The following is a 15,104-nucleotide window of genomic DNA, read 5'->3' as shown; positions in this document are numbered from 1 at the left end:
CTCCAGAGGAAGGACAGTTCAGTGGCTGCTCTTTTATCCTGTGCTGCAGTGAGGTGGGGGAATCACACCTTGCAGTACTTGATAATATTGAGCCAAATCAGGAAAGCACTGAACGAAGCACATCATTGTAACGTGGGTTATTTATATCTAAGTCTTGTCTGTGCAGAAGGAAAGTGAACTGTCAAGATTAATAGCAGTCGGTCAGCATTACGTGCTGACACACCCGAGCCCCTGAGTCACCCATCCAAGCAGCAATCGGTGTAACAACTCCCCCAAAATACAAGAGGTACAACTTAGAGGCTTCTCTGATGGCATCCAGACATGTTCTTGCTGCTGCCATTGCACATCAAAGGCTGTGCTTATCCAAGTGAAACATTGATATTGTGGGGCAAGTATGAGAAAGGTTCATTTCCTATCTGGTGCTCCACAGATCAGAGAATCGTGGCATGATCTGGAGCCTTAAAGATCATCTAGTTCAAGCCCTACCACCATGGACAGGGACACTTTCCACTTAACCAGGTTACACAAAGCCCCACCCATCCTGGCCTTGAGCACTTCCAGGGGTGAGGCATTCACAACTTCTCAGGGCAATCTGTTTCTCTCACAGTAAGAATTTCTTTCTCATACCTAATCTAAACCTACCCTTTTTCAGTGCAAAGCCACTACCACTTGGGTAACACCCCAGATGGGTTGTTGTGAACATCTGGGCATCCAGGCTGTTCTGGGGGAGGTTTCTGAAAAGATTGATGCTGTGAGTTTGTAGAAGGAATGTATCTGGTGAGGGGAAGGCTCAGACTTAAATTTCCAGAATCCTGCAGGCTAATAGTAGGTGTCTGAGAGGGCTGCCTGGCTTCTCCAGTCAGTACCAAGAGCAAACTTTGCATCAGTATGGGATGAATAGAGTAGAGAAGTTTGTACTTTCTGTAGCTGCAAGCAAGCTGCTGAAAAAAGCTCAGTGAGAAGCTTGCTGTAGAGTTTGGCCCTGGTGAAACACTCCTTTTGGTAATAAAATTTCTCACTCTTTTTATTTTGACCCCTTGTTGTAGAGCCCAAGTTCAGACCTCTGCTCCATCCAGAAAGAATAGATTTTATTTGCACAGGCAAAAGTTGTCAAGGCAAGAAAGAGAGAGGAGGGGGGTAAATGTTGGAAAGCCAAAGTAGTCAGAATATGACAGGACAATGATGAGGTCAAATAAGCAAAACACATAACAAACTAGACTAAAACAGCTTAATGAAAAACATGTCATGGTAGGATACCAACTCTTGAAATATGTTAAGTGGATTCAAATTCTGGGGAATAAGGTCCTCTGTGTTTAATTGAAAAAAAAATATTGTTGTTTTCTTCCTACTGTCTTTCTCTTCATGTCTTCAGTGAATTTACCTGTCTTAGTTGGATTCTCTTACCCATGCAAGAGGTCATCAGATAAAAAGCACATGGTTTAAAGCAAATGCATCCTCTGAAACATTCTTTTCTCAGTAAGAGTAGCAAAGTATAATGTAATTAAAACAACTGTCTACAGTGTCTACGTGCAATCACATTGAGTGGAGAATAAATTTAATTTCATTGTAAGGTCAGATACATGAGGAGGAAAGGTTGATGCTGTCTCTCAGAGAGCAGTAATCAAAGGCTGGCAACTGAGCAATGGAAATTGAACAGATTAGAAGTCCTTGGCAGTGATTCCCTAATTCTCAGGAGACTCACTAGAAGCAGCAGCTTTCACACTTTGACCAGCTAGTTAAATAGTGTTTGCTATAAACATTACAAGGCAAGAGATCATCCCCTTACGTGCTGGCCCTGGGGCATACGCTTCTTGCATTCTCTCTCGGGAGCAAGGGCAGCCTCCAGACCAAGGGGCTCTTTCATGATACCCCATGAATGACCTTCCACACAACAGCAGAGAAAAGGAATTTTCATTGTTTGCATGTTAACTCTAAAAATGAATTGCAGAGAAGGGTGTTGCAAATAAGCCTAAGTGACAGAGCTCCAAATCTACTGAATTTGAACCTTTTCAGAGTTTAGCCAAGAATGAGCACTGCTTCATGTGGATGGCTTAGAGACCAGAGAAAGATCCTCATGCATGCAATTCCCTAAAATACAGTATTTATTAATTTGCTTGTCCATTTGTTTTATGAGAAAAAGTGCTCATAAGAAACAGCTTCCCTATAGTGAGTCCCTGAATTTAGGAAACTAAATCTGTATATAAGCAACAAAAATCAGATCTCTATAGAAATTTGAACAAACTCGTGAAACTGAAATTATATGCATGCATAAGTGCATATAACACTTATATCTAAAAATAATTAGCAGCGATAGGTAGTCATTGTCAAGAAGGCAGAAAGGGGGAGACAGAACATATTTTTAAACATCCAACTTGGCACTAGAATTACTGTTTCACTCTTTCCTGCTGTTCTTTTGAGGATGTTCCCTTTGTGGCCATGTTGTTTTTACATAAGCCCTTTTAGTTGTTAAACCAAGACCCAGTGAAATCAGTAGAATTATGCCACTCACCTTGCTGGGCATTATCCATCAACATTCAGGTTGTTTGGGTTTTGCAATGGTTTGTCATTTCTGAGGTGTGACAGCACCTTTTGGACTGGCTGGACTAGTGAGTGCACTGCAAATGCAGGCGAGGAGGTGTTAATTCCTCTGAGCAGTCAGGTGCCAGTCAAGAGTTCATCTTTCAATAGGGAAGTAGCTAATTCTCACTGGTAGACCAGCTAAGTAATTCTTCAGTTCTTTAATTGCTTAGTTTCACCAGCTGGACACAGCTAAAATGGGTGCTTAGATCGCATCTGAGAAAGAAGGTACATCTCAGGAAGCAAAATAGAATACAGTGCAGGCAATGAGTTAGAAGATCGAGGTAACACATGTGAAGCAATTAAATATTTATATGAAAATAGAAGGTTTTGGAACTACTAGGGAACCTCTAAAGGGCTGAGTTTCTGTTTTAAGATACATGGTGAAGATGAAAGAATAGAGGAAAATTAACAGCGCAGTAAAAACTTTGGCTTCTGTTTGTGTAACTGTTTATTTCTGTCATTACCATTTGATACAGGGGGCTGTTACCATTTCCTACTGGTTTTTAGCTTTGGCATTTGGGTGAGATGGACTTTTCTGAGTATGATGAATTGTTCTTTCAGCTAATTTAAGCACAACATCAGAGAAATATTTTGAAATGTGTGACTTGCACCGTCATGAAGGAAATGAGTGTAGGATTATGGAGAGAGAGAGAGAGAGTAATCTCTCATATGTATTTATCTGAACTAGATCCAAGCAATTCTCCTTAGTTAACTGTGTCTCAGCAGTTTTGTCCTGAAAAAAATAATTATTATGCAGAATAGATGGCTGTTGCCTAGCCATCCTTCATTCTCTTTTTTTGGTTTGCATTGTTTATGGCATTTATTCAAAAGCAATCCTGTAATATCCTTGGCAAAGTGATCTCTCTCTTTCCCTGACTAATGGTCTCTTTTAGTGAGTTCTTTTTCCTTCACTGTGTATGCCCACAATGTGCCTGCAGTGTAAGGCTCTCACGGAATCTCAGAGGGGTTGAGGTTGGAAGCTACCTCTGGAAATCATCTGGTCAGCCTTCCCTCAAGCAGGGCCATGCAGAGACAGTTGCCTAGGACTATGTCCAGACATTTTTTTAGTGTCTCCAAGGGTGGAGAATCCATCACCTCCCTGGACAACCTGTGCAAGTACTTGGTTACCCTCACAGTGAAAAAGTGTTTGCTGATGCTCAAAGGGGTTTAAAGGGTGTTTAAAGTGTTTCCTGTGTTCCAGTGTGTGCCCATTGCCTCTGTGTAAGGGATAAAAGGAAGCAATGGGCCAGTTAGCAGCTCTCCACCACCCTCAAAAAAACCCCAGTTTTGTCACAGACCAGATGAGCTTTTTTTGATCTAGGCTGTGATCTAGGCCCTGTCAAAAGTTGGCTTATTTTCTGGTTATGTTGCTGAAAAGTTGTCTGAGAGACAACATAGGCTAATCATGTTCTGTACCTAGAAACCTTAGTGTGACCCAGAATAAGATTTGAAACAAAAACACAGAAAGTGTTAACACAGCTTCTTTTTCTTTCCTTGTCAACTGCAGGTAATGCAGGTAGTGAAAGAACAGATAATGAGAGCACTCACTACCAAGCCTAGCTCTCTGGATCAATTCAAGAGCAAACTTCAGAATCTCAGCTACACAGAAATACTGAAAATACGCCAGTCTGAAAGAATGAACCAGGAAGATTTCCAGTCTCGTCCAATTCTGTAAGTATTGTCTTCTCTCCCCACTTGTTTTTTTTCATGGAAGGATTAACAAGGGAGAATGACATTTGTGAGCTCTTCTGGGGAATCCCAGGGAGAAAAGCTGTCCAGGGATCTGTGCTCAAAAGCAGTAGTGAGGCATCTGCTTAAAGTACATTATGTTTTCTTCTGCTGGGAATCATAACTTTTTCCTTGAGTTCAGTGAAACCAGATTTAGCAAATCCCAGCAGGATTTCACATGGCTTATTTACATGAAACAGTGCTTTGACATTTCCTAGCTCTGCAGGATTGTGAGCCTGATTTTGGTGCTAGTAGTGGCTTTCAAAAAAAAAAAAAATCCAACTAATCAAACACCACAACTTTGTCTTCTGTTCAAGGCCTCTCTGAGCAAGACAGGAAGAAGCCCAGAAGAAGAGGAGCCAATACACACTAACATTCCAAAAAAGTTGTCCTTGTATAGAACATTATAAATTGGTGTTAATGACAAGCATTCATTTACTTATTTGTAAATAGCAACATTCTGGCAGCTAGCCAATCCTTCACTTGTTGTTTACTGCAAAGTATGGAAGGCTAATATTGCCTCCATAGCTCCTTCTCATTTCTCAGATTACTCTTTGTTCTGTTATATGAGGAATGGAGGCCGCACTTGGCTCTGGACCAAGTCTGAGCTTGTGGCTGAATTGATGACACAGGACAGATGCAGACCCTGTGCTGTGCAAATGTACTGAGAATAGCAGGAACCTTTTCAGGAACCTTTTGAGATCAACTGAAAAATGGTGAGGACTCCAGAAGCATCAGCTGAAATGTCATGAAATCCTGACTGTTGCAAGTGGAATGGTTCATGATACTCTAAATCTCCTTTTCCAGGGCAAAGATATAGAAATGGATTTGTACCAGAGCATTCCAGGATTCAGAAGCAGGATATTAATTTGGATTTGTTTCTAAAGAATACAGATATCTAAGTACAAGCTCTGGGGACACATTCCTCCAGGGCCAGCAGGGCAACAGTGGAAGTGTAAGCAAAATAGAATTACAAACTAAATTTTAACCATACTAGTGTGGATCAAAGGGGGACTGCTTCTTTTATGTTTCCAGTGTGTTAGAAAATCCAACCTATTGCCCATTTAGAACTGATGTCACTCATAGTAATGCATCAATTAAAAATCTACAAATGGCTCCAGTTAGTTTTGTATTGTTACACTGCTCAGAAAGTCCCTGCAAATCCCCTGCAACATTTAGCAGTTCCAAGCTGCTCAGAACTGCGAAGATTGTCACCAAAGCTTCTCATCTTCCTTGCTTTCCCTATGACTCAACAGTTTAAGTATGATACAGGTCAATTATTTATATTCTCTTGCACCATCACCTAGCATTGAAAGACTCACCAATGCCCTGTGCAAGCTCTTCATTTCCAGTGTCACTCTGGCTAGTTGCTGCCACAGTGCAGTCTCCTTCTCCATCATGGAGCAAGTGAAACAGCCAACATAAATAGTTAAAAGCAACTGAAGTGTTACCAGAGAATCATTTCAAATTCAGGATAAAGGCTAAGCCTAAAGGCTATAAAGGCTAAGTAAATCAATAAGGTGTTTAAGCAATCACAACTGCATTTGCAGAGATTTAACTCCATGCATTTGCATTTTGATTACATCCATGATCACTTGTTCTTGACAGTGAAAAGAAAAAGTCCTTTCATTTTGTGCTTTGATTTGATTCCCTGTACTGAACTCTGTCAAATTGCATAGATGGCACAGCTGATAGAAGTACAGAATCATGGCCCCATTGTAGGGAGACTGTGAGTGAAAAGAGCAATCGTGGCAGTGCTGTATATTTTAAAGCCCTGCAGATATGCTAAAAGAGATTGTGCACAATGGTGCCTGTAACATCAGCAGACCTTGTTTAATTCTGCTTGAGAATATGGCAATCAGGGAATGGCTTTTCCTGCCTTGAACATGATAGAAGTCTTTATTTTTCTATTCATTGTATGAAGCACTGTACTTTTAAGTATTCGAGCTGCTGGATAAGAGAAGCTTCAGTGAAGTTGTGTTTGAATGTAAACTGGAAAGTGTTGCCTTAGTTCCTCATAACTACAACTACCTTGTTTTGCAAGGATTAGCTGTTTTCTTTTATATGAGCATTGTTGTATCATGTGAAATAAAGCTTTATCAATACCTACTTTTGATTAAGAAAAATAAAAAGTCCTTCAGAATAGATTCAGGGATTTGGGATCATTATTGATCATCCAGACTGCCATTCCATAATGAAATGTTAAAAGTATCCCAGTTTCATTTTGAATGGCTGTAGAAGAAGTGGTCTAGGAATCCTGTGGGCCTAGAGAGGACCAGAGATCTCCTTGACAAATTAAATGGCAACAGAGATGGGTTAATGCTAGATAAAAATTTGGCATCCAGTTGGGGACTTGCTGGTTAAAGGAGAGTTAATGGCAACTAGGAAGCCATTACTAAGTAACATCTGTGTGAAAATCAGCAACACACAGGGAAAGAGAGGAAGGTGTCAGGATGCTTTTCTGCTTTTTTAGCTTACATATTTCTCTGCAATGTTAGAAAGTGACACTACTGCCTGCTCTGAGTGCATTATCCGGAGAGGGAGCATAGCTAGATGCCAGAAAGATAAAAAGGCAAAACACATTAAACCAGTTCTGGGATTACTCTCCCATTCTATTGTAATAATTTAAATGTCTGTAATATGCCCCATCCTGGAAAGAAAACCACTGTTGAGTGAGTCTTAACTATAAGCTGGAAAGGTAAAACTGGAAAAAGATTTAACTGGTGCTGAAGAAGAATTTGTGTAATGTGAAAAACTTGAAAATAATTTCTAATGATTTTCAGATATTTCAAAAACAAGTAACTGATGTTAGAATTGTTTACAGTGTGAAGACCAGTGAAATCACAAAATTAGCAATCATATCTATTAATGTGTGTTTCCCTCAAACCCCTCTGTCTCACCAGCACACGAACTTTTTACATTCTTATGGGCCAGAAACAGCACAAAACTAATGGCAGTTTTTAAAGTCACTGTCTTCTTAGACTTAAGTCTGTTCTCTGTCTTCACAAAGCACAACCTGTTAAGCAAATGTCATCTGAGGGACAATAAATAAATATTCACAAAATGTATTTGCATTTATGATCTTCTTTTAGCTGATTGCTCCTGATGGATTTTAAAATTAGGCAGGAGGAACTATTTCTTACACAAAATTCTTTTCCTAACCCTCCTGTCTTTAGATCATGAGGAACAGAACTCTGTTGCCTTCAGATAGCTTTCAGAAGGAAATATAGAGTTGGTTTGATTATTCTGACCCATTTCTGTAGCCTCAAAATGGTGCAACAGAAACCTTGACAGTGAGGAGCCCTGAGTAGCAGGATCACCTTGCAAAAATACATCTGGAGTCATGATGTCAGAAACATGGCTGAGAACCATCCAAGTCAGAGTAAACATGTGTTGGCATGAGCTGCTGAGGACAGTAAGTGCAGTTAGTGACCATGGCAAGGGCTTGAGGTCTTACAGGCTTTCACTAAGTCGAGAGTTACCAGAGACTGGTTCTGCATGGAAAAATGAGTTGTCTCCACAACCTCTGTGTGATCAAGTTCAAGGACCATCAAACAGAAGAGAGTAGCACACTGAGCTTCACAACTGTGAGAGCAAAAATGTATGTGTGCAGGGGGCCTCCAGAACATTTCTTACCACCGCTTTTCTCATGCAGTCTGCCTTAGGCACTGAAGTATTTTAGAGAAGATTACCTGTTTCTATTTGGATTGGTTAAAAAGTCCTTCTCTTCCTCTGGTTTGTAAAGGGCAGGTGGGGCATTAGAGGCCAGAAGACACAATGTTAGGAATGTTGTAGGAGCAAACATTCAGATGTTAATGTGCTGGGTGGCCCATTCATTTTTAGTTTTTTTGGTAGTGTCTTACAAATATAATGTTATGATATGTTACACCTACTTAATGATAACCATCCAGTTTCTGAGTTAAACTGCCTAAATATCAAACTGATATTTATACCACTCTTGAATGTTTGAAATTAGTCCAGCTGGAGATTTAGTCAGCAGCCTGGACTGCTGAGTAATCCACACTTATGTTTTAACACTGTTATCCTCAGCCCCTGCTCTCAGGTTTTACCTGAGGAATAGGGAAGCTCACAAGCTCAGTAAAGGCAAGACATTTATTCAAGCACAAAATTATTTAAACCCTAACATAAACATAAACCACTCAACATATTTATATCTTAGATTCCAATAGAAAACAGTGCTTGAAAATTCAAGTCCTAAAAGACTAATAACACATTTCCAAAAGATGGCCTGTTTCTATAGTTACAATGCTTCCTTGAGTTTTTGACCAGCTAGATTTTCATAGCTTGTAAATATGCAGTGGGTTATGCATCCAATCATTTTGTTGACACCTAGGGGAAAGAGGGCATTTTATTTTAAAGGCCTGATCGTTGTAGCAGAGGACTTGCAGTGATTTCAGTGGGGGTCTGGCAGATCAAAGGCATAGGATCCAAATGAGTGTGGAAATCAGCAGAGAATGGGCTTCCTAAGTTTTTGAGAAGAGAAAATTTTTTTGTTTTCTCTATGAGATACCACAGCTTAGCTTCCTTTTGATGATGATTGCTGGAACATACTGCCAGACAGAATGATTTCTGGTATTACCCAATTTGCACAGCAGTGCAAAATTATGGTTCTGACAAACTTCATATTTTGTAAATCCTCTACACATTCAGTTATTTCTTTTTAATCTTACTAGGCTTGCTGTCGAGTTGATGTTTAAACCTGTCTTTTATGTATTCTTAATGAATCTAAGTGAGGATATAACTGATGAATTTAGACATCTGTGAATCCATGTGATGATGTATGAAATTAAACTTTAAATATTATGTGCATATGTTTTCTGCCTAGTTCTTGACATGTTGAACTCTTTTCAAAGTAAGATGGAGAAAATGGATTTTCTGAGGGATATGTGAGATTATTTCTAGATGTATTGTAGGTCTCTGCACTCCTGGGCAAAGGTGAAGTTGGATCTTTGGTTGTTCCCTAGTCATGAGTTAGTCTTCCACAAATTCTGATAATAATTAAGTAATCAAATTATATGAAATTAAGAACAAGAATATGGCATTGATCATTATTAGTTTCACTCATTGGCATTGCTCCCTGCTTTTTACTCTTGTTTCAAAATGTTCTAGCCTTCTTGTGTTGCCCTAAACAATAGTGCTAGAGAAGTATACCGGCATAGGATCATGAAACAAAAGGTGACATACTCTAAAATAAGCTTCACAGGGCCCCTATGATGAAAGAGCATTATTTGCTGTGGAAAAATCTTGTTGATGCATTATAACAAGTGTTATTTTTAGAATGAATAAAGTAATATAAAAACAAGCAACTTGCCTGAGTCATACACTGATGTTGTAGCAGGGAGATGTCTACAACAAAGATATCCTAATTCCCATTCTTTGCTAAAAGAAAAAGGGTTTTCTTTTCTGGGGCAGACTAGATTCTGACCTGGGCTTGTCTGTGACTGATGTCCTCTTCAAACGCCTTACGGAAACATCTTGTGAGACTCTGTTTCAGAGGAAGGAGGATGGTCTTTGACTGAATTTTACAAATGCCTACTTTCTCTCCCAAGGGAACTAAAGGAGAAGATTCAGCCAGAGATCTTAGAACTGATCAAGCAGCAACGTCTCAATCGACTTGTGGAGGGCACCTGCTTTAGGAAACTCAACAGTCGACGTCGGCAAGGTACAGCTCAGACTCCCTAGTCTGGCTTTATATTGTCACTTTGGTCTGTAAATTGAGCTGAGGAATACTGTTTTCATTGGCAGGATTCTTTGTTGTTGTGCTGTCTTGACTGCTTTTACCAGGAGGCATCTGAGAGCATCTCCAAGTTACAAATTTTCAGGATTTTCTGTTTCCCTGAAACTGGTTGCAGCCTTATCACACAGATGATCTGGAACAATTACAGCCTTTGCCAAAATCTTAAGCAGCAGTCTCACATTCTGAAATTAGTATTTTGATTTCTGCCTGAATGTCCAGACTTCTTGTTCATCTCAAAACAATGTCCTTGCAGGAATAGCACATGAAGCTTGAATTTTAATCTTCCAGACTTTGATCACCTTTATGTATGCAACAGGTTCATTCTGCACCCCTCCCTCTAATACTGCCCATCCTTTGGTTTAGTCTTACATTGCCATATAATTTTATTATGGTATTTAAACATGTTTTTTGAAAGCATTTATTTCAGTAATTTGTGTACCTTCATATGAATACTTAATTGATATGGGAAGATTATTTTCCCAATTCTATGAGTCATTGCTCATTCTATACAGTAAAACTCCCTATGGCTCTTTTCCCTCAGAGTTTCTTTCTCCAGATAATGTAATGGGGACATAGAGTAAATTCAGCAGATTAATTAGAAGTCATATCCAAAATTTCCCTTTAAACCCCTCATTTTGTGAGGATTCATATTACTGTTTGTTTTCCTCTGTAAATACAGAACAAATCAGAAAGTTACAAAAGCTAAGAGTAAGAACTGACAAAGATCAATATTTGAGGCCTTCAGATTAATTAAGGAAAAGTGCATTCTTCACAGAGAGAAGTATCCCTGCAATGCCTCTTTTCTTAGAAACAAGGAGGCAATTTTCCTTAATGTGGGGAGGTTATTTGTAATCTCTCTGTCATGCATACAAACACCTATGAAGCTCACTGCACAGAAAGATGGTCAATATTCCACTCTGAATTTCTGTACAGACTAGATAGAGAGTCATGATACATGTCTTTCCTTCGTCAATGTACTCATGAAGTGAAAGTAGGTAAAGTAATATGTAGTTTGTCTGGCTACCAGTAGTGAGGGTTGTTTATTTTATTCCTCTCACAGCCTAATCCAAATTACTCAAATTCAAGGGAAGGAGCAGGATTTGTAGCAAATATTCTTCTTTTGGCTGATCTCCAAGAGGAAGATAAGACTGTTTATTTTATCTTAAATTGTTGTTAGTTTATGATTTATAGGATCAAGAGCCTTAGGGAGTATAAATTCATTCAACTTATAAGAGTACAGTTGAAGCTAAAAAATAATTCTTTTTTTAAAAATCAATGTAATCTTCTCGTCCTCAGTTGAGAAGGTTGCTTCCTATCATGCGTTGGAGTGAATTCTATAGGACACGAGATTAATTGCTTTGATGTCATATTTATACAGGGCCAGAAATAATTCATGATTCTTTGGAAACAAATAAAACACGCAACCATGCCTCAAAGAACATTATCTTCACTGAAATAGATTGTTTTTCACAAATGGAAGCCCATTTAGGAGGTCATGTTTCCACATGCCCTTGGAGAATTGTGTATGCTTTATGATAGACTTCCTGTATTCCCTGAAACAGAAGGGTAAAATACCATTTGTGAGGGAGGTAGTAGACACCAAACCATTTACAGGATGATGATGCATGAGGCCACCAGGACTAAATCCAGTACGGCCGACCCTGTCCTGGGGTGCATGAGGCACAGCACTGGCAGCTGGGCAAGGGATGGGATTGTCCCGCTCTGCTCTGAGCTGGGGCAGCCTCACCTTGAGTTCTGTGTTTATTTTGGGGCACCACAATATAAAAAAAGATATTAAGCTATTAGAAAGCATCCAAAGGAGGGCAACAAAGATGGTGAAGGGCCTTGAGGTGAAGCCATCTGGGGAGCGGCTGAGGCCACTTGGTCTGTTCAGCCTGGAGAAGAGGAGACTGAGGGGAGACCTCATTGCAGTCTGCAACTTCCTCAAGAGGATAAGAGGAGGGGCAGACACTGATCTCTTCTCTGTGGTGCTCAGTGACAGGACCTGAGGGAATGGCCTGAAGGTGAGTTCAGAGGAGGTTTAGGTTGGATATTAGAAAAAGGTTTTTCACGTGGAGTGTGATCAGGCACTGTCTGGAACAGGCTGTCCAGGGAGGTAGTCACAGCTTCAAGAAGCATTTGGACAGTGCTCTCAGGCACATGGTTGTGATGTTTGGAGATGGTCCTGTGCAGGGCCAGGATTTGGACTCCATGATCCTTATGGATCTCTTCCAATAACTCATCATACTCTGTGATTCTATGACCTAAGACAGCACGATTTAATGAAGCATGCTTGGCTTGTAAGCCATTCAACTGGGATCCTTTTTTAGGTATGTACAGTGCCTGGCACAGTCCAAATAACAAATACTGTCAGATCACAGGGAGTGGAAGAAGCTCTCTTGGAATAACCATTTATCCTTCACGGTCTCCTGTTCCCCAAAGCAGCACAAACTATAAAACCAGGGCTGTTGTGATGTCAAGAATTAGAAGATGAAATAAAATTAACAGAGGATCCAAGGTTTAGCTAATGATACTAAATGTTATGACAGTCAATCTTTCAGATAATTCCTCTGAATGTCCTGATAAAAATAGTAGAGGTCCCAGATTCTGAGTGTGTCTTCTGTTAGCTTTGTCCCACTTCCCCATCTCCTCTCTTGTAACCCATCTCCCTTTACAAGTGCCCCAGCTACCTCAGGAGGTTCAGGAGTCCTTGTCACCTGCCTGGTGCTCCAACTGAATCCACTTGTTATGGAGCATTACCAAGGCTCTAAAAGGGCCATGGTCCATCCAGGTTGACATGGAACTGAAAGAGAAATGAATAGTGCTCTGAGGCATCACAATTTGCCTGTTATGTGTCAATCTACTTGTAAGAGTAGCATGATCAGGTAGGAGTTATACTAACGCATGTATATCCTTTTTTTGCCTTTCCTATGATTCTTTTCTTTCCTTAACACAATCATGGAACAAATGTCACGAATCTGCAGATATTGTACAAGAAGAACCTGAACGTGCCCTACACAGAAGCTGAAAGCATTAAATTGCCTATTTAAAGACAATTAACAGGCCTTAGCCCATGATAAAGACTCCAGAGCAAACTCCTATTAAGATTGTTGTTTGAACATGTGGTAGGACACACATGGTTAGTCACAGTAAGTTGAAAAAATTGACTTACAAAAAAATTAGAAGGGAGTTCACAGCCTCCTATGGCCTTTTGAAAAGAGATTAAACACTTTCATATATACTTAGCATTGGAAAGCCTCCAATCCAACAGGTGATTCACTGAGGGGATACTGAAGATTAAGCCATGAGGTATCTATATTCAGATCTCAGCTTTTTGTGTTTCAGCACAGGATTATCATAGCAGGATCTCTCTGTAGCTGAAATTCAGAAATATCATTGTTGTGCCAGTAGGAACCTTAGCACTTCCAAAAAAATACATGGCCTTTCCCTTGCAAGGTTTTCATAGGAGAACTGCATCAGTAACTCCTGGGTTTTTGCTAAGTATTTTAATCATTTGGAAATGAAACAGCAAAATCTAATCTATCCTTCTGATCACTGTTCAACAGCAGATCACCATGCTTTGCAAATCCCCACTTTATTCCTGGGCCATGAACATCTGCTGAAAGATAGATCTCTTCAGCTTTCTCCTTCCTTAGATAATTCCTAAAAGAAAAGGAAGAAGAGTAAAGCAAAAACCTGCCAAGCACTCTATACTCCCAGTAGTTATTATTTCCAGTACAGTTAAGTAGCAGATAAAGGCATTTTATTGAGGATAATAGATACTTCTAATGCTGTCATCCAGTACATTTGTAGAATATGCTGCTGGGTGCACTCCTGAAAATAAATTCCCTTTTTACCTTTATAAAGATTGTAGAGAAATTGCATGTTATTGAAGTAGTTTTGCAGCCAACATGAGGTTTCTCAAACAGTAATTTTTGGAAGCAAGGGAAACCCTGGTGATACACACCATTAAATTAAAAACACAAGGCGCCATGAAAGTAACTGGAAACAGAAACCTTAACTTGAAACAAAAAATCAAGTGAATACAGGTTTTCCATCTCTTGCTAGGATAAGTAACTCACACCTTTGACTTTTTTCTGCTGAGCTCTTTTCTACTGTTACTTTATCCTAGTCTCCATAGTCCCACAAAAACCCTAATATTCTGTGAGCACGAGACTCGCGGAGACAAGCCACTTAACCAAATATGTCTCCAACAATGCCACAGGTCAGTTATTTGCCAGTTATTGGGAGGGCTTCCTGGCTTGACCTAGGCAGTTAAGACAAGTTGGAGTGAAAATGTCAGTAACAATTTTAATAGAGAGAGAAAAAATAAAAAGAAAAATATGCATGCCTACATGCACATATAGATATAAAATCTACACAAATACATGTTTTCGCAGATATATTTCAAAGCAGGTTCCTCTTGCTAAATCTGTGAAGATGTTTTTCTTTGAACAAAAAACTAGTAACCTTGAACACATCTTGGGAAAAAATACATATTCTGAGACTTCTGTTCATGCATATCTGAGCTATTTTCTCCCCAGATTCTAACAATAGAGCACTTCTGTACTAACCACAGCAGTCCTTTACCTGGAATAGTATTGTTAGAGGCATATGAGTCATTGGCCATTAATGCACTTGGAAACACACTGTGTGAATGGTCAGGCGCTCTGTAGCCCATCAGCAAAATGTTCTGTGCTCTGCTATTTGTTCACAATTTTGAATATTACTTTTGTAGCCAAATTGTAGGTGATTTTGTTATTTGGTTTTTTTTAACCTCATAACCTCTATAATCTTCAGCAATATGCTGTGATATAGCTGGCTGCTTTAGGAAATATCTGAAAAATCAGAACAATTTCCTAGAAAACTTTTCAGATTAAAAACCAGAATGAATAATTCTGTTTCCCAAAGAAGAATTTCTAGCACCCTAATGTGATTGCATCAGTGGTCAGTGAGCTGAAAGACATAAGGAGTTGCTGGGAAATGTAAATAATGTAGTGTCTGAAAATTTTGATGAAATATCAAGTCCACATCATCT

At 39.5% G+C, this 15,104-nt stretch overlaps 1 protein-coding gene across 5 annotated transcripts in view; it reads left to right on the top strand.

Annotated features, from left to right (window-relative positions):
• ELMO1 (engulfment and cell motility 1) overlaps positions 1–15,104 on the top strand; it is a 303,043-nt gene that overhangs the window by 269,545 nt on the left and 18,394 nt on the right. For all 5 annotated transcript variants that reach the window (XM_053976921.1, XM_053976912.1, XM_053976927.1 and 2 more), the window contains 2 exons: positions 4,088–4,251; positions 9,879–9,991. In XM_053976921.1, coding sequence (XP_053832896.1) covers positions 4,088–4,251; positions 9,879–9,991 — 277 coding nt within the window. The remainder of the gene's footprint in view (positions 1–4,087; positions 4,252–9,878; positions 9,992–15,104) is intronic.

This window comes from Vidua macroura, chromosome 1, assembly GCF_024509145.1.
Source record: "Vidua macroura isolate BioBank_ID:100142 chromosome 1, ASM2450914v1, whole genome shotgun sequence".
Lineage (NCBI taxonomy): Eukaryota > Metazoa > Chordata > Aves > Passeriformes > Viduidae > Vidua > Vidua macroura.
The sequence above is the reverse complement of the archived record's forward strand: the minus strand, read 5'-3'. Positions and strand labels throughout refer to the sequence as shown.